The sequence below is a fragment of the Tenrec ecaudatus genome, chromosome 4, assembly GCF_050624435.1.
Source record: "Tenrec ecaudatus isolate mTenEca1 chromosome 4, mTenEca1.hap1, whole genome shotgun sequence".
NCBI classification, from domain to species: Eukaryota; Metazoa; Chordata; class Mammalia; order Afrosoricida; family Tenrecidae; genus Tenrec; species Tenrec ecaudatus.
Window position 1 is genome coordinate 205,720,891 of NC_134533.1, and position 24,607 is coordinate 205,745,497.

Here is a 24,607-nt window from a genome sequence, read left to right on the forward strand (position 1 = left end):
CTCTTCTTGTGCCCTACTCTTCTTTCTCTGTTATTCAAGGTGGGTAGAGAGACCAGCTGTTTGTACCCTGGATGGCTGCTTAGAAGCTTTAAAGACCCCAGACGCTGACCTAGGGGATAGAATAGAACACGAAGCACTTAACTGGGATGTCGGTTAAACTAAACTTCCAAACCAAGGAATCAAATTCAGCAGAGTCTTGATTGTATCTACTGTAAGCAGTCTCAGCAGCTGCTTTTGTGATTGTAAACATCTCTGTCACATAACTTTAGCTAATTCAACTTTTTTTATGTGTTTGCTCTATCTACAGCAATTACATGAATCATCTGGGCAACCCTGTCCACAATCAATATAATTGTTCCATCACCAAAATCCAAAACTTAATGCTAAAGAAGCAATAGCCTACATCCTACCCCTGGCCTTCGAGCACTCCTGGGCACTACTAATAAATTTCAGTTTATTATTTAAATCAAAGATAATGAGTTTTTTTTCCCTGTAAACTTTTTCAAGCTCCTGTCTGCATATCCCTTTTGTCTTTTATCATGTAAATGAGGTTAGACAATACTTGTCCTTTTGTGAGAAGCGATTTCATACAGTGTAGTGTCTGTGAGCTCCATCCTTGCTGTAGTACATATCAAGATTTTGTCCTACAGATTGAGTCGTGTTCCATTGTACATCTGTATCACATTGTGTTTATTCACCTGTTAATCCGCATTTAAATTGTCTCCACCTCTTGGCTCTTGTGGATAGCACTACAATGAACATTGGTGTACACGTCCATTATTTCTTTGAATTTTTTCAGATCTCTTGAGTCTACACCTAGGAGTAGGAAATTGATGGGTCATGGATAGTCATTTTCAGGACAAACTTCACACTGGCTGTTCCCTCTGCAGTCCCACTAGCATTGGATAAAAGTTTCAATTCCCCCACACCCTTGCCAACATTTGTTACTGACTTTGTTGTTGTTTTTTAATCTTAGTCTAGGAGGAGTGAAATAGCATCTCAATATGGTCTTGATTTGCATTCTTTGGGTGACAAATGATATTAAGAATCTTTTCATGTATTTGGAGACAACTTAAATGTCCTCTCTGGTGAAATGCCCATTTCGTGGCTGAGTTATTTATCTTTTTGTTATTAAATTGTGAACATTTTACATATATTTTGGTAATTAGATTCTTATGGATAAGATGTTCTCCAAGTCGGCAGGTTGCCTTTTCATTTTTTTCTTTTTTGATAAATCCTTTTGACGAACAGTTTTAAATTTTTTGCAAAGTCCCACTTATTTTATCTTGGTGCTTTGGTTGTTACATTAGATAATCTATTGTTAAAAGATAGACCTGACTGCATTACCCTGCTGATACTTCTAAGAATTTTATGGTTTTAGTTTTCCAATTTAGGTTTTTAATCCTTTTATTAAATTTCATTTTAAAAATTCATTTTATTAGGGGTTCATACAACTTTTATCCCAATCCATACATACATCAATTGTGTAAAACACATTTGTACATTCGTTGCTCTCTTTCATCATTCTCAAAACATTTGCTCTCCACCCAAGCCCCTGTCATCAGGTCCTCATTTTTAACCCTCCTCCCCCCTCCCTTATTAACCCTTCCTTATCTATCTTTTAGAAGAGTTTAACCAAGATTTTGTGAATTTTTTCTCTAGATGTCTGGTGTCATTTCCCAGTGAAGCCATCTGGTCTAGAACATTTTTGTTATTGTTATTGGGACGTTGTAGTTTATTGATTTGATCTCTTCATGTGTTTGTTGAGACTTTCTATTACCTCTTGAGTCGATTTGAGTGGGTGTATGCTTCTTAAGAATTTATCCAAGTTATTCAGGTTTGTTATTTTTGCCATATGATTGATTGCACATAGAATTAAGTCATATTCACTTTTCACTGTTGGGTCAGTTGTCATGTCTTTTATTATTTTTTGGTTATTTATATCATTGTGTTAGACAGGGCTCTTTAGAGAGACAAAACCAAATTGCTAGTAATTATAAATATATGTATATATATATTTATACAGATAGATAGATAACACAAGAAATGAACAGTTAAATTATAAAGCAGTACAAATGGCTCAGTGCAGCTCACTCCCGTGAGAGAGTTGTGAGACAGTGGCAGTCCTTCAAGTCTTGAGGGCTGCCAGATAGTCCTCTGTAGAGAGAGAGAGAGAGCTAGCCTATCCCAGCACAGGCAGCAAACAGCAAGGCAGGTCACCAACCATTAGCCAGGTCCAACCATCAGTCCCCAGCTCCAGAGATGTACATTCCAATTGTGTGGTCTTAAAGGGACCTCAACTTACAACGACACAGTCCACAGGCTAGGCGTCCCGCAGGTAGTGTAACCTGTAAATTGAGGCACAGAACAAGCAAGGCAGCTGCACACTGGTCCGATGATCAAAGAGCGAGAGACAAGAAAGGCGAGGCTCAGCGAGCCATTTATCTCTCCACCCTTCAATTAATCCCACTTGTGTTTATCGGCCAGACTGGCACAATATACTAACTAGCTCAATCATTTCGCATTTTTTTCCTCTGTCAGTCTAACTAAAGTTTTCAAAGAACCAACTTTTAGTTTTGTTGATTCTCTCACTTGTTTTTCTGTTCCCAATTTTATTTATTTATGCTGTGATCCTTGTTATTTTCTTTCACCTGTTAGGTTTAGGCTTAGTTAGCACTTCTCTCTAGTTCCTGAAATTGTTGTGTCCTTATTGATTTGAGACCTTGTAGGAAGTTTTGATTTATGTTTTATTGATTTATGTTTTTTTCAGAGTACTACCTTCACTGCATTTCTTGAAGTTGTGATTCCATTTTCATTTGAAACTAAACATTTTTTATATTTCTGTTCTGATTTCTTTGTTGGCCCCTTGGGTAGTTTAATAGTGTGTTATGTAATGTCCATATATTTGTGTATTTTTCAGTTTTAAAAACAATTTCTGTTTTGATTTCTAGCTTCATTCTGTTTGGTCAGAAAATATTTTTTATGGTTTCAATATTTTAAAATTTAGTGAGACTTTCTTAGTAACCCCAACATATTGTCTATCCTGGTGAATGATCCAGGTGCATTACTGTATAGTGTATATTGTGTTGTCATTGGGTGTAGAGTTCTATACTCGAGGGGAATTCAAAAAGTTCATTGAAAAATTCCATTATCTTTTCATTTAACTTTTGAAGCCCCTCACAGGTCTGTTAAGCTTAATTGTTTCATAGTATTAGTACTCCGTTTCCTTGGTGATCTTCTTTCCAATTTGGAAAATGGTGCCTTGAAAGTCTCCAACTATTAATGTAGTGCTATCTGTTACTCCCTTAAATTCTCTGTGTTTGATTGTGTGTGTGTGTGTGTGTGTATGTGTGTATTTAGGTGCTCTAATGTTGAGTGTGTGTATATATGATTGTTATATCTTCTTAATGAACTGACCCTTTCATAACTATATATTATCTAACTTTCTCAACAGGTTTTTGTCTTAAAGTAGACTTTATCTCTGATATTTAGATGACCATCCTCTCTCTCTTGGTTTTTAGGTGCAAAGAATATTTTTTTCCCAGGACAGGGAGGCAAAAAAGATTTATAGAGGTATAAATATAGGCATGTACATATGTAAATATATTTATATATAACAATAGGGATACAGGTCTATGTACATATATCTATATGTTAAATATTAAGGTAGCAGATGGACACTGGGCCTCTACCAAAGTACTCCCTCAACGCAAGAACACTTTATTCTAATAACCTGGCATTCTGTGATGCTCACCTTCCTGACGCAATGGATGCTGAAAACAAAATGGGTGAATAAGAAAGCTGATGATGCCTGGCTATTAAAAGATAATGCGTCTGGGGTCTTAAAGGCTTGAAGATAAACAAGTGGCCATCTAACAGGGAAGCAACAAAGCCCACATTGACAAAGCACACTAGCCTGCGTGATTACGAGGTGTCGACAGGAACTGGTATCAGGCATCCGAAGACGGAAAACAACCATATCAAAGTGAGCAAGGGGTCTGGAGTGGAGACCAAAGCCTATCCATAGACAATTGGACATTCCCTCACAGAAGGATCACCAGGAAAGGACACATCAGCCAGGCTGCAGTATACTGCACTGACGAAACACACAACATTCCTCTAGTTCTTTAAGCTTCCTCCCCTCCCCTCCCCCCACTCTTATGACCCCAGTTCTACCTTACAAATCAGGCTAGGCAAGAGCATGTACACTGGTAAAGATAAGAGCTCTGGACACAAGGAATCCAAGACCGATAAACCCCCCAGGAACAATAAAGAGAGTCATGAGGGTAGTGGGGAGAAAGGGTAAGCCGATTGCAATGATTGATGTATATAACACAATGACTGATGTATAACAATGGAGTATGAACAACAAATGTGGATGAAAGACAGCAGATATTGTAAGATAGGAAGATAATAATAATTTATCAAGGGTTCACAAGGGTGGGGGAGGGAGGGAAAAAAGGATGAGCTGATACCAAGGGCTCAAGTAGTTAGAAAATGCTTTAAAAATGATGACAATTTATGCACAAACGTGCTTGATATAACTGATGTGTGGGTTGTTGTAAGAGCTGGAAGAGCCCCCAATAAAATAATTTATTAAAAAGAAAAAAAAGGGGTGGGGATATTTTAGCCCTTGCTTTTATTTTCAATCTCTTTGTGGCTGTGGGAGACTTTCAGGTCTAGCCCCTGCTCAACCCGCACATAGAAAGAACACGAAATTTAATGTTCAGGATTTTTTTTCTGTTTCTGCTTGAGTACAGTTTCTACATCCGTGCCGCTACTTTGTCCACTGTGCCCTAGACCATCTTCTTTTTTTTTTTTTTAACATTTTATTAGGGGCTCATACAATTCTTATCACAATCCATACATAGACATACATCAATTGTATAAAGCACATCCATACGTTCCCCGCCCCAATCATTCTCAAAGCATTCGCTCTCCACTTACGCCCTTTGGATTGTCTTCTTGAAGGCTCAGTATTTCCTCCATTTGATAATTCACCTGACTGGTTGCACATTCACATGTCACCCAGATAAGAGACTGACTTTTCCCCCAATAAAATGTTTTATTAAAAATTTTTTAAAAGACTAAATTTTTCTGTGGGCTTATTTTTTATATTATTAACTCTAACTCAAGTAAACAATCCTTTTGTAGAGCAAATCATCACTTTTTCTTCCCTATGATCTTGTTTCGTAATTTCAGTAAAACATGCTTCTCTTGCTTACTCTAGACCAGTGAGTGGTTCTAGACCTTCCTCATGGCGTGACCCTTTAATACAGTTCCTTATATTGTGGCGCCCCCCCCCAACCATAAAATTATTTTCATACTTCACAACTGTAATTTTGCTACTGTTATGAATCGGGTGACCCCTGTGAAGGGGTTGGTTGACCCCGAAAGGGGTCACGACCGACAGGTTGAAAACCGCTGCTGTAGAGGTTACTGCTTTCTTAGATGTTCATTTTGATGGCAAACTTAGGACAAGGCAGCACCAGCTTCTAGGCAAAGTGGCGTGTTGTTCTGACCGCTTTGTGATTACTCAGTTTCTATTATTGCAGAGCTCTCTAACAAACAAAGCACATTTCAGATAGGGCTTCTAATCAATTCCATCAAGTGAGTCACTAAAGATTTTGGAAAGAGAAAACAATTTATTGTCCAAAGAAAGGGAGAGAAGGTAGGGGGGAGGTTATACTAATTCAGTTATACTAATGGCCCTTGTATTGCTGTGGCAAATTACTTACACATAAAAGCCAAAGAGAAGAAACAAGCTGTGCTTGGTAGGTGTACTCTCTGTTCTGCTTTTTTTTCCCCTGCTCTGAAGTATAGTGCTGTCTTGACGTAGGGATGTAACTGCTGTGACTATTGATGGCAAAGAAAGCCCCCCCTCCTTTTTTTTCTGTCCTGGTAAATAAAACAAGGGATGGAAAGGGAAGAGGGACTGTAAAATCAGTGTGCTGTTTATAGCTTATCTTGGTCCCATAGAACTCCCAAGTCTCAAAAACATCTCGTTGATCTACATTTGATGGTCAGGGTCTAATTTCAGGACGCTTTTCCTTTTCTTTCAACCTTTTAAAATTATATCACTGCTTCAACTTAGTCTTCTCTGGTCTCTCATCCTTGTACTGTATCAGAGTAGCTCCCTGTCCCTCAGCTTATCCACGGTGCTGCGACTGTATGGTTATTCACCCAGTGGATGGTTGGCTTGGTGGACATTCGATGGGAACTCTAGGAATACAAGCAGTGAGCTGGAAGGCAGACTCCTGCTCTTGAGAACCTCACAGAATAGACAGAGATCCCACAGAAGAATCCTTGTGGGAATGCTGGGTGGCGTAGAGTGGGGTAGACCCACACCTCTAGAAGCATTGAGCATCCCGCCTGGGGTGAAAGGATGGTGGTGGTGTCAGGGAACACCTTTGCAGCTGGGCAAAGGGAGTGGGTGTAGGAGGCTGTGCCAGACCTGTGCCAGGAAGGGTTTGGAAGTCTGGAGGAAATATGAATATAGATGCCGCACATGGACTAGGCTTTTGAACTTAAACACACCGACTCTGGCTATCACACACTAGAAAAAGAGTTTGTTAGGTGGGTGTTCTGGTTCAGAGAATCAAAGGGCACCCTGGAGGGCAGGTTTAGAAATGATAAGAATAATGATAGCCTTGGGATCTGGTGAGTAGGAACATGTGACACTGGCTTTGGGGACGTTGAGAATAGAGACAGTGGGGGCTGAGACCCAAAAGCTCCCCTGGTGGAAGAGGGGGAGGATATACCCGTAAGACATGGGAGCTTCAACCTGGAACTCCACAGCAGAGGGCTTGAGCCAGAAGTGCCTTAGGAAATAGTGATATTTAAAAGTGAAAAGTACTAGGGTTTGTATTATTTTTCTAAGGCTGCTATAACCCATCCCTGTAGTGAGTGCTTAAAATAAGAGAAGTTTAATTCTCCCACAGGCCAGGAGGCAGAAGTCTGAATTTATTTCACCTTCTGTGCTAGGTGTGCAGGATTGGCCTCCGAAGGGAGGCTTTAAAGGAGGATGGGTTCCCTGCCCCTCTTCCACCTCCTGGGAGTTGTGGACAATTCTTAGTGTTACTTAGTTTGTAGACATATCATTCCAATCTCTGTGTTCATCTTCATTGTCTTCTCTGGATCTATGGTCTGCTCTAGCCCAGCATGATCTGACCTCAGGCTTTAACTGCTTTTGCAAAGACCCTGTCTCCAAATATGGTCACATTCTGAGGTTCTGAGGGACATGAATCTTGGCGACACTCGTCAACTACAGTGTTACTAGAAGCAAGTAGGTGGCGGTTTTGCAAGGACAAGGCCTGGAATGCAGATTTCAAAAGTGGTCCTCTCTTAGGAGTCTCGGACTCTGGTCCCAGGGGACACCAAGGTCACTTAGCATAGTACAATCCAGAAAGACGGTGTCCTGCACTCTCCTTTGCTGAGAAGTAACGGGGCCTTAAAAGCTATGAGCAGCCGTCTAAGGTGCTGCTCACAAACTTTATATTTATAAAAATAAGCCCCCATTTAACACAACAAAATCCTTGCCTCTTTTTGTGTGTGTGTCATTTCTTGTGAAAAAGAAGGGCAGGGGGATACGTAGACTAATCCTCCGGCTAAGGACAGTCTTTATCAGTTACCTGCTTGAGACTCTAGGCATTCTCTCTGGGAGCCTTGAAAACACCCTGTGGTCCTCAGTCTATACTTTTCAAGCACAGGTTCCACAGCAGGGATTTTCTTACCTAATCATCGCAGCCAGAATACGATCAGTCACGCAGAAAGAGATACTGAGTGTTTCCAGAGCCAAAGAACCTTAATAAATGAATTCTATGCCTTCTACTTCCCTAAGGTATTGGAAATCAACCCAGGTCTACGGAGTTTTAATTACTATCTATTTTCCATTCGGTTATTATTTAAGTTGCTTCTGACCAGGAGATGCCTCTTTTAAAATTAACAATACACATGCCAGCCAGTTCATATTAAGGGTGAAACTGTATATAAACCTTTATAAATGGAAACCTTTAAACCTTTGTAAAAGAGGAAACATTTTTAGGACTCCTGATGGATGTGTTTTCCATAGCCTATGACGTCCCATGAGCTGGAATTGGGAAGGTTCGAAGACTCATCCAGCCTCAAGGTGCCGGGACCTCTGAGATCTGCTGGTTGGCAGTCAGATAGGTGATGGCTGCTGAGCACGCCTTGAGAGGTGGGCCTGAGGCTCCTGGGAAGGGGCACCCTGAACAACCAGCAGTGCTCTGTGGCAGAAAGCAAGCCGCATTTGCTACCCAGAACCCTGCCCTCTGATTACTGTGTATAGGCAGAAACTTTGGTCCAGAGGAGGGGAGAGACTTGCTCTAGTCCGTGATGAAGCTGACTCTCACCTGGAAGTCACATGCACACCCAAGAGAAAGAGAGGATCCAAACAGATGCGGCTTCTTTTCCTCCAAAGGACATTCTTTCAAAGCTGCTGATGGGAGCTGGGTTGCGCCCTGGAGCTTTCCCGGGCCTGCTTTGGCAATCTCAAGAGGAAAACAGGCTGCTACATTTTGCAAATGTGTGCAAATCACAAGCGCGTCCATTATGTCCCAGGCAGACTCATTGGCCGCACGTCGGGCAGGTGGCAAAATGCAGTCCTGCATCCTGGAATGAGAAGTGTTTCGCATTTAGTTGCTTATGAGAAACTCAGTGTGAAAATTAAAATGCCTTCCTGACCTAGGTGCAGTGTAATTGTCTCATTTCTCATAATAAAACTTTGCCCGGAGACTATTGCTTAGATTTCTGAGAGATTTATTCTAATCCCTGTTTCCCCCTCTCTCCCCTGCCCCTTCTTTCTCTGTTTCTCTTCACAGGAAAAAGTAGAATATGCCTTCCTGATTATTTTTACAGTCGAGACATTTTTGAAGATTATAGCGTATGGATTATTGCTACATCCTAATGCATATGTTAGAAATGGATGGAATTTATTGGATTTTGTTATAGTAATAGTAGGGTAAGTCTCTCTTGATTTGGGGTGCAAGCTTATTTGGAACGGGTAGGGGGAGGGGCAGAGAGCATGTGGTTTCTTTTTTATACCAGTGATTCTAGCCAGAACCAATCAGGAATTCTTTGGTAGACTGGTGGTACCTGCAGTTAATCTCTGGGCAGAGACTGGTTTGGAATTCTCTCATTAATCTTGCTCCCCTTTTCAATAACATCTAAGGAAGGGAGATCAAGTCCCAGATGTAAGAGGATTCATGTCCCCAGGCCTCAGATCTCCATGAACAGGCCAGCCCCACAAATGATCAAAGGCAAATGCTCTGTACCCTGCTAACTTGAAATAAATAATAATAATAAATGTGAAGTGCTTTGCTATGTAACATCCTTTGAACAAGGATATAAATTTTTCTGCTGACTTCTGGGAAATTTTCTGGCAGGCTACTCTTCTGTTTTAAATAACAAAAATGGTACCCAAATCATGTCATATCTCTGGCATGAAGCTAAATGAGCTGCAGCGTTCAGAGAAGCTGGCTTCTCCCTAAGTCCTTTATGGGGGAAGACACCGGCAGCTTTCAGTTGAGAACATTACAACCAAACATATAGTGGCCTGTGTTTTGCTGACTCTTCAGCATCTGCGAATGCTGTCACCATGAGAAAAATGAATCCGTGGTAGAAGAACTTGGCCCATATATCCATTTAGGAAGGTAAAACACACCCCAACTGCAGAGTGGGTCACTCCTGGAATTATGTTTGCTCCTATGTAGATCGAGATTGTTAAACGGGCTCTTTGCTTCATCTCCGTGGCTTTGTTTAACTGTCTTGCAGTTGAGCTAGGTAACTTTCCCTTGGATGACTTTATTATGAATCTTTGGGCTCTCTTCCTGGGAGACTAAGACTGCTAGATAGTGAGAGATTGAGATCAACCTTGGACCTACTCTTCATCCTAGGAAGTTAAAATGGAGTTCAAAGTGACGACCCATACAGCTGGATAATTACACTTATGGGAAAAAAAAAGATTAGTTTTGCAAAATTGGCATCTAAGATGTTACTGCCAAGGTAATATAGCTGAAGTGGACAGGTGGCAAATCCTAGGGGACTTCCCACAGTTCATGGAAAAAAATCCCACTCCTTTTAAAATCCTTTTCTCCATGAGCTTATTGAAGACTCTCCAAATCAGGGGCCTTCCTGTGTACGATGGGGGCCTTCCTGGAATAGCAAGCAAGAGCCTGGGAAGTCTCTTACCTTTGTCACACTCTTGCTTGACCCTCTCCTATCTCCTATCTCCTGGATCCTTCTAGTCAGCTCCATTTTGTTTGTCCATGCCTTCTGACAGCCTGGGCTCTCTGCCCGAGACTCTGTACAGACAAGAGCACCACACAAGAATGGTGAACTCAGAAGAGCAAAGTGGGTTGAATGGGCAAGATAGACAAGCGTTCAGGAAGGCTGAGATGGCTGACATCTGAGAGGCAAAGTAGGGCAGAGGAGAGAGCCATGTGAAGTAAAGAGCTTATAACTATGCCTGGGGGTCCCCCTGAGTGTTGAGTAAAGGCCAGGAGACACTGACACAGGCGAGGAAGACCACCAGGGGAAGAGAACCCCTGGGAGCTTAGTTACCAGAGCTCACGCAGGCTGTGAGGCCATTCAGCTTCCCACCAACGAGAGTGTAAAATGATCACTGAAGACTCAGCTTGCAGGAGAGGCCCAGAAAAGCCATATCTCATTTTGGTTGGACTAGACGAGCCCTAGAGCCGGAATCGGGAGATGGTAGTCAAACTATTGGGCTGAACACAGTCTGCTGTCCACGTTTGTAAAGAAAATTTTTGTTGGAACGCAAGCTGTCGATGGCTGTGTTTTTGCCCTACATTGGCTGAGTTGAGTATTTTGGGTCCACAGAACCTAAAATATTTATACTTTCTGGCTCATTACAGAGAAAGTTTGCTGACCTACCTCCATTCTAAAGACTACCTTAAACTCCTTGCTAACCATACTGGAAAACAAGCCAGAGAAACATCAAGCTGATAAAGTAATTTTACCCACCAAAACAAAACTCAAACATTTGTTAGAGAAAGATGACAAAACCCAGACATTCAACAAAGTAGTTTTTACAGTATGCAGGGTCCACTCAACATCTACTAGACATGTGCTGAAACGGGACATGTACTCAATAAAACAGACTCAAAAATGACGGAGCTGATGGAATTAGCCAGGAAGGACTTTACAAGACTTTAAGACAGCTATTAAAAATACGTTTATGGACCTGATGAAAAATATGCGTAAAATCAGAGATGGGCTTATATAAACAAGAAACAACTAGAAGTTTGAAATTGGAAAAATATATCTGAAAGGAAATTATTGTCTGGACTGGTGTAACAGCAGACTAAGAACTACTTAAAAAAACTCAAGGAAATTGAAGAAAAGACATGACAATAACAGGAAGAATAATGCTTGAGGAAAAAAAAAATGAACCTCATCTCGGTGACCTGGGGGGGTAATGTCAAGTGATCTAACAGATGTATATTTGGCAGATGTCTTCAAGGAGAGGGGAGAGAGAAACACATCCAGAGGAAAAGGACATTACAGACTTCTTAGCAACTATGCAAACCAGAAGACAATTTAGAGACATCTTAAAAATCGGGAGAAATTCTTAATGAAAATTGTTTTCAAAATTGAAGTCACAATAAACTTTTTCAGACAAAGCTGAGACATTTCATCACCTGTTGACCTGTACCTTGAGAAATATTAAAGCAACTTGTCAGGCTACAGGAAAATAGTACCTCATAGAAATTTGCTTCTACACGCAAAAAATGAAGAATGGCAGAAAGGATAAATCTATGGGAAAATATAAAGACCCCCCCCATTCTAAAATCTCTTTAAAAGCAAAAATAAAAATAGAGCCTCTATAGATGTAAAACGCGTGACAATAATAGCACAAAAGACAAGTATAAGGAAATAACTGTACACTATTGAAAAGTTATTATATAGTAAATAGAAGGATAGAATAATATTTGAAGGTAGATAGTGATAAGTTACAAAGGCATATTGCAAGCCCCAGAGCCTGTAGACAAAACCTCTTTTACTACCTGTTTTCCCCTCACCTCCACATTGACAAATTAGTTTATTTGCTGGATATTTTAGTATATAAAGTTTTATTAGAACATAACCACACATAATCTGTGGCTATTTTTTCACTATAATGGTGGAATTAAGTAGTGTGGCAGCAATCCTATGGTCTGCAGGGTCTAAAATATTAACTACATTGTACTTTCTAGAAGTTATTTGCTAATCCCTGCTTTGAGGAGACCACAAAAATTGAGATGCATAACTTTATGTATAATATAAATCAAACTGCCATCAAGTCGATCCAACTGAGTGACCCGACATGGAAGCATTTTTTTTCGAGTGGCGAGAGCTTAATCCAAAACAGAACCTCAGTTTAAACCCAGAAAGTACCTGATTATATATATTAGAAAAAAGGGCAGCTCTATAGTGTCTTTAAGATTGTCTACTTGATTCAAAAGAGTAGACATCCGAAGGGGGATTCGTTTTTAAGGGTTAAAAAGAAATAGTTCATAATAAAGGAACTATTTCAGTATGGGGATATAACAGTCCTAAATGTATACATGCTTAATAATTTTCAAAATATATGAAGCAGAGGGAACCGATTACAGGGATCCGCATGTGACCTCCTCCCTGGGGGGTGGACAACAGAAAAGGGGGTGAAGGGAGACGCTGGATAGGGCAAGATATGACAAAATAATAATTTGTAAATTATCAAGGGCTCATGAAGGGAGGGGGTAGCGGGGAGGTGGGGGGGTTGGGGGGGGGGAGAGGACCTGATGCCAAGGGTTTAAGTGGAGAGCAAATGCTTTGAAAACAATGAGGGCAATGAATGTACAAGGGTGTTTTACACAATTGATGTATGTATGGATTGTGATAAGAGTTGTATGAGCCCCTAATACAACATTTAAAAATAAATAAATGTTTATACTAAATATAAAAAACAAAGCAAAACAAAACAAAAAAGAAATGAAAGGAGGAATAGACATATCCACTATTTTAATTATAAAATTTTTAATACATATCTCTGTAATGGATAGAATGTGTAGACAACATTATTAAGCATAGAAGAGACTTGAACAGTGTTATCAACCCACCGGACCTGGTTGACATTTGTAGAACAGCCAAGTCAGCAAGAGCAGAATATGCACTCTTCTAACACTCTCCTGGATCATTCGCCAAAACCAAACCAAACCAAACCAGGATAATTCTAGGCTGTAAAACAATCTCAGTAAATGTAGGAGGATTGAAATCAAACTGTGTTGGGGTTTTTGAATGAAGGTAGCGATGTGTTTGGATAACAGGCCAGCGTAAAAAATTACATGGACTTACATGTACTAGTTATGAGCAATTAGGAAATATTATTTACCATGCCATCACAAATCATGACTTATGTACAGATAAATTTAACAACACATTTCAAGAAAAACTATAAAACCCTGCTGAAAAAAAGTATAGATGACCTAAATAAATCATAGACTGATTTGCCATGTTTCTGGATTAGAAATATCAATGTTGTTAGGATGTCAGTTCTCACCCAAATTGTTCTATAGATTGGAACACAATTCTCATCTGAATCTCAGAGGATTTTTGTAAAAATTGATGATTCATATGGAACTTGGAGGCTCTCGATGAAACAAATCCTAACAACAGAACTAGAAGAATAGAGCCACAGTGGTCATTTATAGAGTGATATTGATACAGGGCGTAGGGACAAAGGTCAATGGAAAAGAATGGGAACTCCAGAAATAAATCCGTCTTTATATGATCAATGTATGTTATATAAGGAGTTGAGGAAAGTGTTTTCAACAAAGGGTGTTCCACTCCACAGCCCCCAGTACCAAGCACTCACTGCCTCTGAGGGGTCCAAGGCTACCCTCCTTACAGAAGAGAGCTGCGCCTCTTTCCCATGGAATAAGTGACGGGCTCAAACCACAACACTGTTCTGGTTGGCAGCCAACCACTGTAGCCACCATGCCACCAAAGGTCCTGGCCGCACTCACCCTGCATCCAAATGCCATCTTGAAAGGTGTCATGAATTTACCTTAAACTTCAAAACTTCTCAGGGAAAACAAGGAAATCATGATGTTCTTGGAGTAGGCAAAGATTTGTTAACACATAAAAAGTATTAAACAAAAGTACTAGCAATATAATGAGTAGGGGAAGGAAGAGAGGGAGCAAGGGGGAACCCATCAGAAGGGTGAATATATAGTACTCCCCCCTCCCCGGGAGATGAATACCAAAAAGGTGGGTGAAGGGAGATAAATGGATAGTGTAAGACACAAAAGAACAATAATAATACATAATTAACCAAGATTTCATGAGGGGGGTGGGAAAGGAGCTGATACCAAGGGCTCAAGTAGAAAGAAGCTGTTTTGGAAATGTTAATGGCAACCTATGTACAGGTGTTCTTTTTTTTTTTTTTTTTAGGCGGGGGCACGGCGACGCCCGAACCCCTGTACAGGTGTTCTTAATACCATCGAATGATGGATTGTTATAAGATTTGTAGGGGGAATCGATTACAATCTAAGTATAGCATCCTCCCTGGGGGATGGACAGCAGAGTAGGGGAGGGGGGAGACGTCGGACAGTGTAACATGACAAAATAATTTATGAATTATGAAGGGGTCTTGTAGGGGAGAGCGGGGATGGAGGGGGGAAATGAGCAGCCGATATTAAGAGCTCAAGTAGAAGGCAAATGTTTTGAGAATGATGATGGCAACAAATGTACATATGTGCTTGACACAATGTATGTATGTATGGATAGTGATAAGAATTGTATGAGCCCCCAATAAAATGATTTTTAAAAACAGATTTCTAAGAATGATTTTTAAAATGCTAACCATAAAAGAAGTAATTGAAAATTTGGACTTTTATCAAGATTTAAAACTTTTTTTCCCTTTCACAAGTCAATGCAGAATGTGAAAATGGAATCTACAGATTGAAAGAGATGTATATTCACAATATGTACATCTGGCAAAGCACTGGTATTCAAAACACAAAGAACTTTTACAAACCAATAATAAGACAGGCAGCTCAGTAAGTAAATGGGCAAGATATTAGAACAGACCTTCACAAAACAAGATGTATGGGTGGTCAGGAAGTACCTGAAGAAATTGTTCAACATCAGTGACTAGAGAAATGTAAATTAAAATGGAAATAACATACCCGTTTGTCTTACTAAATATAAAAATACTGACAATACCAAATATTAACCAGAATATGAAGCTAGAACTCTTAGACATTCCATGTTAGAAATTCAAAGTGGTACAAATACTTAGGAAAACAGTCTGCCAGTCTCTTAGGATGTTCAGTATTTACTTTCCGTATAACCATATTATCATTCTGTTCTTCAGTATGTGCCTAAGAGAAATGAAACACGTGTCCACAGAAACACCTATGCGTGAGTGTTCATAGTGGCTTTATTCATCACAGAGAGAAACCAGAAACGACCCGACCATTCAACAGGCGAATGCATAAACTCATTGTGATACAGTCCTGCGTAGAACACTGCTCAAGTCATAAAAAGAAATGAACAGCTGACAAATGTAACAACATGGGTGCATCTCCAAAGCATTGATGCTGAACAGAAGATGAGAACATTCCGTATGATTCTGTTTAGATGAAATGTGAGAAAAGGAAGAAACACCAATCTAGAGTTTTAATCTGTAGTGATAACCAGCCAATTAGTGGTTGCTTGGAACTGACTGTAGGGGGAAAATTGACCGCCAAGGGTCTGAGAGAGCTTTGTGAGGAATTGGGGACATGGCACACCTTCCTTGTGGTGAGTTGATTCGGACCCCACGTGACAGCGCAGAACTGCTCCATAGGGCCTTCTTGACTGCACCCTGGCGGAAACCTTTTGCAGATCCTCAGCCTGGGGAGCTCCTAGGTGGGTTTGAAGCACCAACCTTTTAGTTAGTGGCCAGGTATCTAACTTAGTGTATTTACCAAAGCGCATCTCATGGCACACCTAAAATGAGCACGTTTTTCCTACAAATTAAACTGCAGTAAGGTTGTTGATTTAAATATAAAAAACATCATCTGGTAAACTAGTTTTAAGTAAAATTGGAAATATGAACCTTATTTCTCATTAAATGTGAAAATTTTAGAGTATCAAACTATTTGAAATATGCACTAAATTGTACTCAAAGAGCAGAAGAAGAGCTTTCCAAAAGGGGAATTCAGTGATCAATCGCCCCGCTTGAATCGAGTTCCTGCTGACTGAAGGAAGGTTCCAGTAGCTGTCTGTCTCAACCAAAGGATCTGCCCTCGACGCCCACAGTGACTTGTTGCTTTTGTACAGATCCCCATGACAGAACATTAAGAAAGTGGGACTTTCAGGCTGTCAACTGTTGCTGTGTCCCCAAGAGGACTCCTGGAGCTGTACCCTTCCTTTTACAGAAGAGTTGGTGTGGAACAACTTTTATCCTACGCTTTAATTTTTCCACACACATCTGAGGCTTTTGGCTCATCACTTCAGCTTTTACACCAGTGAGCAGGGGGCTTCTGGATTGCGTCAGTCTAGGCAGCTTCTAGCCTTTTCCCTGTCCTAAGGGCAGACTTTGAATAACAGCCCAGGGTTAGATACTGCTTCCTCTCTGCCCATCCCTCGCCCAGCACGTGGTGCTGTTTGGGGGTGGAGAATGGGAAGGCGGAGCGTCTTGGGATATATGAGTGACTCTGGATCATTTAATCCAGTTTAGTCGTGTCACAGAAGGGTGAACTGAGGCCCAGACAAAAGAAAAAATATATAAGACTTGTAAGCCTTGGTAAGGAAGCCTGCAGTGGCCCCTTATGCCTGCAGCCAGCTTCCTCTGGCTCAGGCTCCCTATGAGGACACACAGACACCTTCCACCTATTTTCAAGGGCATTACTAAAAATACAGGAGAAAAGGACCCTGAAGTGTACATTGTAAAACACTGATCTTGAAAAACAATCTTAAGCCACCATCTGCATAAATTTACTTTCCTAGGCCTTTGGGGTTTGGGACAAAAATTCCTGTGGCTACCACATTTCAGAAGAGTTAGAGGTTTTCTTTCTTCCCTTGTGATGTGTTTGGGAGGCGGCAAGGGAAGCATTTCACTTTAGCTTTTCTGCGGGGGTGACAGTACTGAAAACAGAACAGACCCATAGTGCTAATTCAAGAAGAACCCCTGCTAAGTGTGATCAATCCTCCCCAGTCTTAGCTAGGAAGAGCCCACCATCGGAAGTGAGAAAAAACAGGGACCTGGCTTATCAACGCTCCTAGTCTCCCTCTCCCCACCCCCTCCTACCCTCTTAGCTAATTGCTACCCTGTTATTAGAACAAATGGCTGGTTTATAAATGTCCCAGGATGACATGACTGTGCTGGATCAAGTCTGCAATCAGACCACCCTGTGCTTTATGGAGCCAGGGCCTGGTGAGCCTGGGGCATTGGGGGGGGGGGGAGGGGGGAAGGGGAGGGGCACGGCGGGAGACAGAGTTTCTGCATTAAACTTCAGAAACCTTTTCTTTGTTGCTGGGCCAATAGTCCCCACAATCTGATTGGCCAGGGATGCTTCTGTTTGAAATGGGCAAATTTATATTTATTCTGAAAAACAATAAAGCAACAATTTCAAAGAATAAACATTTATTTGAGAGCAAAAGGAACTGTCACATGTGCAGGTTGCCTGAAAATGGGTTTATCCATGAAACCTCTTGAGAGTAGGAAAATATTTCCCATGGCTGCCAGACACAATATTATTCACATTTTGAGAGAGAAAATGGGCAAGATTATTGCCTCACCTTCAGTTATTATTGGATTTTGCTCTCCCAAAGCCCCTGAACATCTGTGATCTACATTGTTGCCCTAATGCCCTGTACGGCTGAAAGTCTGGGGGTGGAGGAGAGGTAGCAGCAGCCAAAACAGCCGAAAGTGGGTGACTTGCACGGGAAGTGGTGGTCTCTGATGATTAAGATGTGGGGCTTTGAAGTAAAAACTTTGTCATTAATTGATTCATTGGCTAAGTTTGGAGTCCTCCTATGTATTGGGAACTGCCAGAGGCCCTGGGGGCAACAAAGCAGACTGAAAATCTCTTTCTTCTAGCAGGGCAACACATGCTGGCTCTCCACTTGTCTGGCAACCTCTGGCACGTTAGTCGCATCAGCTCTTTCCTCACCTGTAAAGCGTTGTTAATAAAACATTCTCGGTGCACAGTGCTTTGTGAGGATTCGTGAGATTGATGCTTTGAGGGCACTTCAAAATTTTCTTGAAAAATTCCACAGTCTTAATTCACCCCCACTCCCACCCCCAACCCGATGTTTTGGAATTCCCCTTTCGTGTAAAGTGCCCAGCTCTGCCATTGTTGCAGTGATCCCTGTTTGGGGTGGGAGGAGGGGACTTGGCTGTAGTTGCTATTGTCCTGATAAAATAAGATGAGCCCCTTTCTCAAATAATTTCCAACGGTGGGTTCTGCTCAGACACATCACTGGTTCCTGCCTCTGCCTCCCCTTGCCTTGCTTGTGATTTAGCAGGCACCGCATAGAATTCGCCCTGGTTCAAAAGTAACTATTGTTATCATCCTGTTTTGCTCCCCTGGGTGACAGACGCTAACATTTCTTCCTTTCTTCTTCTTTCAGATTGTTCAGTGTAATTTTGGAGCAATTAACCAAAGAAACAGAAGGAGGTAACCACTCCAGTGGCAAATCAGGAGGCTTCGATGTCAAGGCTCTCCGTGCCTTCCGGGTGTTGCGACCACTTCGACTAGTATCAGGAGTGCCCAGTAAGCACTCCGTGCCCTGCACTCGGGGCTTTGCTGGGATGGTTTTCTTCTGGGTGGGTCTCAGATTTTGCATCAGTGTGCCAGGAGGAGAGTTTCTGTGTACCACTGTGGGGCTTGGCCAGGGATAGGTCTTTGCAGTTTTACAAGTGCTTGGGATTTCCTTGACAGCGGGGAGAGGAGGGGCCTCCACTGGTTATTGTCATTTCCCCTCTGTGGAAGGACTAAGTCAGTGGTGGCTCCAGTCTCCTGATTGAAGAGTAGTTTTTTCTCTTGGGACAAGATGTTGCATCATTTCCTCCTCACTCCCAAGCCTGTGGTGGGTTGAGGATGTGGAGGGTGTAGGAGGACTCGATTGACTTGCTTTTCTCGTTACAATGGGAAGCAGTGGAGGACTGGATTCTTGGAAACTGCTCAGCTTTTCCAGTTCCAGGAAGTGTGCCTGCCCAGCTCTTGGGGAGAGAGATGAATGCCCCGGTTCCTCATCCACACACGGCAGCACCTGTCTTGCATGTTGTTAGGACTGAATGAGACCCATCTAGGGGGAGCTCCCAGAGTGATGTGTGAACTGGGAGGAGAACTCTCAATGAGTAACTATTATTATCTACGGGCAACAGTCAGCTCTAGGCTGCAGTTGAAGCCTTGGCGCTTTGCCTCAGACCTCCAGGCTCGCTTGAGTGCCACCTGAGTTGGAACAGATGCCCTGTCTGTGCCCTGGGCTCTGATCTCTCAGGAAGGAGAACGGGATTTGATTCACTGGGCTCTTCGAGGGGAAAGAAAGATCCTGAAAAGGTTTCCTGATGACAGCTGGAGGAAGGGTTTGAGACTGCAGGACATGCCTGAATTCTTTTTGTTTTCCAACTCATAAAGCCATTATAAAAAATAAGGCCCCCCTCCTCCTTTGCCTCTCCAGAAGTTCTTATGACAGTTAATTAAACTTGTTGGTGTTCAGAATGCACCAGAAATTTTCTTTTGGAGGAAAAGGGGGTGAAATCCAACTTTCACGTTTTATAATGTAGGAAGTGGTGTTTATGTACACTTGTTTTTTTTCCAGATGCTTCCTTTATTTTCATTGAAGAAGATCACAAGTCAGAAGCAGAATTGTCTGGAAGCAATTGAGAGAAATAGAAATGCCTTGAAAATAACTGGCTCTTAAGTGTAACATTATTACCGTATATACTCACGTATAAGCTGAGTTTTTCAGCACATTTGTCATGCAGTTTTTGTGGTAAAATGAGGTGCCTCGGTGATAGTCGGGTTGGCTTCTACTCAAGTATGTACGGTACATTAGAGGAGCAGTGAGCGAACATGTTCTTTCAGATTTCCTGTTTCAGCTTAATCTCATTTCAAAGTAACCATGACCTGCCACCCCTCCCCAATACCCAGTGACAGGACAGTGTGCCTTTGGGACATGCTCTCATGGGCCATGCTGGAACTGCAGCTTCACACATGCAGGGCTCTGGTGACTGATAACTCTCAGAACTCAGCCTTGTTTGGGCTGCATTGGCGAACCAGCGTTTTATGTGCTGACCAGCAGGTACTCCAATCACCCCTGCGATTCAGTTATAAAATATATCTTTTCCTTCTCTTCAAAACCATCACGTTTGGAAATTTGGCAAAGAGCTGCATCTCACTTTCTCACAAATTAACAGAGAACTGGGGATTCAAGTCTTGTGTAAGGATTTTTATTTTTAAACACTTCATTCGGGACTCATACAACTCTTACCACAATCCATACATACATCAACCGTGTAAAGCACATCTGTACATTCTTTGCCCTCATCATTTTCAAAGCATTTGCTCTCCACTTAAGCTCTTTGCATCAGGTCCTCTTTTTTTAAAAGGATTTTTAAGCCTACAGTTTATCCCTTTGGTGACCCATCGGTGGGACACATAGTGCCCACGTACAGTTCTCTCCTTTGGGGTTTAGTGGGTTTTTCCTATCCCATTGTTAATGCATGCTGCCATCTGGAGGGTCCCGTGTCACTGTGAGTCTGAAGAAACCAACCAAATCATACCAGTCCTAGCATGAAAACACCTTGGGCCAGACGTATCCAACTGATCATATCAAAATTCATATTCTGATTTTTTTCACCTTTCAAAATGCTTTCCATTACAGAAAACGTGGTTTTGAGAGACAGTCATTTTGTATAACATAATTTGGTCTTGAAATGGGCTAACTGGCCTGGTGGGCCACTCTAAACCCAGTGCGCCTATGAGGGGGGAGGGAGTTGAGGGCTCCTAGATACCCCATCCCCGGACTGCTTGGCAGCTGTGCCTAGTCATTTCTTTCCAAGAACCTGGACTTGTTGAAGAAAGTAAGATACCCATGCATATTTGATGTTTACACTGATCGAGGAACTGTTCCATCTCTTTTGAGATTAGACTGTCCTGGGAGGCATGGTTTGTGTGTACATGTATGTGTGTGAATATATATTCATTCAGTGAAAGAGAAATCTATTTTGAAAGTAGTAATTCAGACAGTTACGGAATTCTGAACCAAGGACATTTAGTTATCTGTTAAGTACTATCTGAATTATTGACCACCAAAGCAGGAAAGCACTCTGAGACCATGTGTTCCATCTGCACCATCTGTTAAAGAACCTGCGGCCTATGCATTGGGACATTGCTGTGGAAGTTCTCACAGCAGGTGGGTGGCCAGCAGGACCAGACCTTATCTCCTCATTCCTGCCTTCCTCCCGATTAGACTCCCGTGGCACATGCAGCAGTGCTGGTTAGGTACCAAGGAGCCCAGAGCACATTCCCAGCGCCATGCAACTCTGTCATCTCATCTTTTTGGCCAATCTCAAATACGAGTTACACCAAACAGTACTGCATATAGGCTCATTGCCTTGGAGTTTAGGAGAGCTAACTACTGGGTGATGATTTTTAGATGGCTCATCCATGCCTTAGTTTAAAAAAAAAAAAAAAAAAGCAAACCCCAAACATGTCCATGTGGATTATAGGAAACAAAACCTGAAAATCATCCCGTTGATCATTCTTTTCAAAAGAAGCCATTAAAACATGTAAATATCCAAAGACAGCACATAGGGTTTTGCAGGTCTTGAACAGACAGGGTTTCAAGTCTGAAATCGTACCATCTTTCCCCCGTTCACACCTTCCTCCCCATCTCCTCCATAGCTTTCCACTTGGCTCCTATCCAGGGAACCTTTTGTTATTGTTGCAGATAAGTATTCTTCTCTTTACCTGGTGTACACTGGCTTCTCGTTTATTTAACGCCTCTTCTGCTTCCTTTGAATATATTTGGGAAGGGGAAGTGAAAGGATACCCGAAAAGGGGGAAATTTGAAGGAGGGGGAGACAGTGAGGAAGTTTAGTGAAAGAGAGAAAGGAAGGATTGTTAACCAGGCAGAGCAGAAGCAGGGTCCATGAGGTAGTGGAAAGAGTGCAGGGTAGGAAGCATGGTGTCTTGTGTGGTTCTGGTCTCCTGCCTGACTGAGTTCCCTCGGCTCCTCTGCTTCCTCCCATCTAGCCCTTATCCTCAATGCTGCCCCAACATCCTACTGCAGTTATCTCGCTTCCTCCTCTTTGGCAGCCTGTCTCACATTATGGCTCTCAGCTTTACTTTGCCACATGCTCCTCCCTCATCTCTTTCCCAAGGTGCCTCCATCATCTTGCTAGCCCCAGAGTGCAGCTGTTGGACGCTTCTGTTTTAATGTTATCCTAGTGCTCAAAACCCAGGTACCAAGTTACCTTTGACTTCCCTGTTTTTGCTCAGGGTATGATAGTTTGCCTCATCACCCTGGCTCAGCTAATTGGAGGACACCATAGGCATCTGCCTATCCCTAATTCAGTTTCTAAGTCCTGATCTCATCCTGACCTTCTTCCAGACCTATTTGGAGAACCCCAGAACTCTCAAACTCCTCCATCTGTCCCATCTACTGCTTCCCCGCTTGTCTTCTCTAAAGCAGCGCGTGTTTTGCTGATGGGCTCGATGCTTGCTGTGTCATTCCCGTTCCGCTGGAAATGACCTAGCTGGTAGGTTTCAGTGGCAGTGAGTTTGGTTTGGGTTTAGAACATTTCCCTCCATATGGCTGCCAATCTGAGACTCACCACTCCCAAACCCATGTTGTACTTGCTCATGTCTGTGTGTGGCCCTGTCACTCCCTCTTGCCCACCTGTGGGAAACCATTCTGCTCAGCCGGCAGGCCCTGCCGAGAGGGAAGCTGCTCCCTCCCGAGTCCTTTCTTCAGCCCACTCAGAGTGGTGCTTTTCGTCTCACTTCAGTCTGAACCGCTTGCTCTGCTCGTAGAGAGCTGAGATGCGCTGTGTTCGAGTACAGTTCTTTATGCCTATCATGTCTCCTGCTCGCACGTAAAGCTTCCGCATAGTTGATGTTCAAGGGATTCTGTTGAATGAATGAACAGATGTGTAAAGTCCTGACTGACTCTGATGTTAGATAGTCCTTTTGTTAGGCTAGAGCTTTTCTAACTGTTGAGTGAGATGGATCAAATAATCTTCAAGTTGTAGTCTTTTAGCTCCTCTTACGTCCATGTTTAATATTAATGAAACGTTCTGAAACATCTCTGGGAGTTTCATGACTGTCTGTCATAGACGAGCAAGCACCATTAGGCATTATACATCTATGTGATATTGAAATGTCTTCCTGGCTCACAAACTTATTTTTCTCTTTCCTAGGTTTACAAGTTGTCCTGAACTCCATTATAAAAGCCATGGTTCCCCTTCTTCACATAGCCCTTTTGGTATTATTTGTAATCATAATCTATGCTATTATAGGATTGGAACTTTTTATTGGAAAAATGCACAAAACATGCTTTTTTGCTGACTCAGGTGAGTGATAGAAATGATAGCCAACTGAACTTTTAAATTTTTTTATTTTTCCCCAAAGCAATTTGTATGGTTTTCGGAGTATAGGCTTCCCCTGGGTTATGGACATACAACTTGTAGACAACTCCCACTTTTCTTGCAAAGTAATATAGATTTGCCCTCACTTTGGTTGAACCAACCCTAACTTCTTCGTCACAATTACTGTCATCACTGCCCGTGCAGCTTTGAAATCATTGCAAAGGCTTCTGCCTTGCACTACCATAAGACTGCTCATGATACCATCAGGAATGGACCTTGTTTATCAGCCCAGGACATCCTGTATGAGACAGAACAGCAGCCTTAGGTGCGCTGGGAGTGAGTCCCGAGGAAAGAGTTGATGGTTTGTGATGGAAGGAAATGAGGGAGGCCCCAGGGAGGAGCGAGCATGTGATGAACTGGACCCTGAAGGATCGCTAGGATGTTGAAACAGCATAGATGGGAGGTAGAATGTTCCAGGCTTTGGTGAGGTTGGGGATTCCTGGTGTTCCTTCCACTCCTCAGTGGTGAAGCCTTCTTGTTCTGTTGGCAGATATCGTAGCTGAAGAGGACCCGGCACCATGTGCGTTCTCAGGGAATGGACGCCAGTGTGCCGCCAATGGCACAGAGTGCAGGAGTGGCTGGGTTGGCCCAAATGGAGGCATCACCAACTTTGATAATTTTGCCTTTGCCATGCTCACCGTGTTTCAGTGTATCACCATGGAGGGCTGGACAGACGTGCTCTACTGGGTAAGCAGCTCAAGGAGAGAAAGAGAGTGAGAGCGAGCGAGAGCGAGCTTGTGAAGTGTGCTTCCCTCAATTCAAAGGGTTTCCGCAGCTAGAGCCTCATTACAGAGTTGGCTAAAGCAGCGCTTCCCTTCACTCAGCAGGCTCTGCCATCTTGCCTCCTCAGAGCCTTCTTTTCAATTCTAGAAACTAAGCTGCTATAGGATGCTGGCTCCTCTCCTCAGTGCTGCTTGGGGAATTATTGCCGAGTGTGGCCAGCAGTCTCCTTTGGAG

General features: G+C 42.3%; 1 protein-coding gene across 3 annotated transcripts in view; it reads left to right on the top strand.

The window, feature by feature from the left end:
- Positions 1–24,607, top strand: part of CACNA1D (calcium voltage-gated channel subunit alpha1 D) — a 351,497-nt gene that overhangs the window by 189,269 nt on the left and 137,621 nt on the right. For all 3 annotated transcript variants that reach the window (XM_075549013.1, XM_075549014.1, XM_075549011.1), the window contains exons 4-7: positions 8,841–8,980; positions 18,625–18,767; positions 23,423–23,575; positions 24,141–24,337. In XM_075549013.1, coding sequence (XP_075405128.1) covers positions 8,841–8,980; positions 18,625–18,767; positions 23,423–23,575; positions 24,141–24,337 — 633 coding nt within the window. The remainder of the gene's footprint in view (positions 1–8,840; positions 8,981–18,624; positions 18,768–23,422; positions 23,576–24,140; positions 24,338–24,607) is intronic.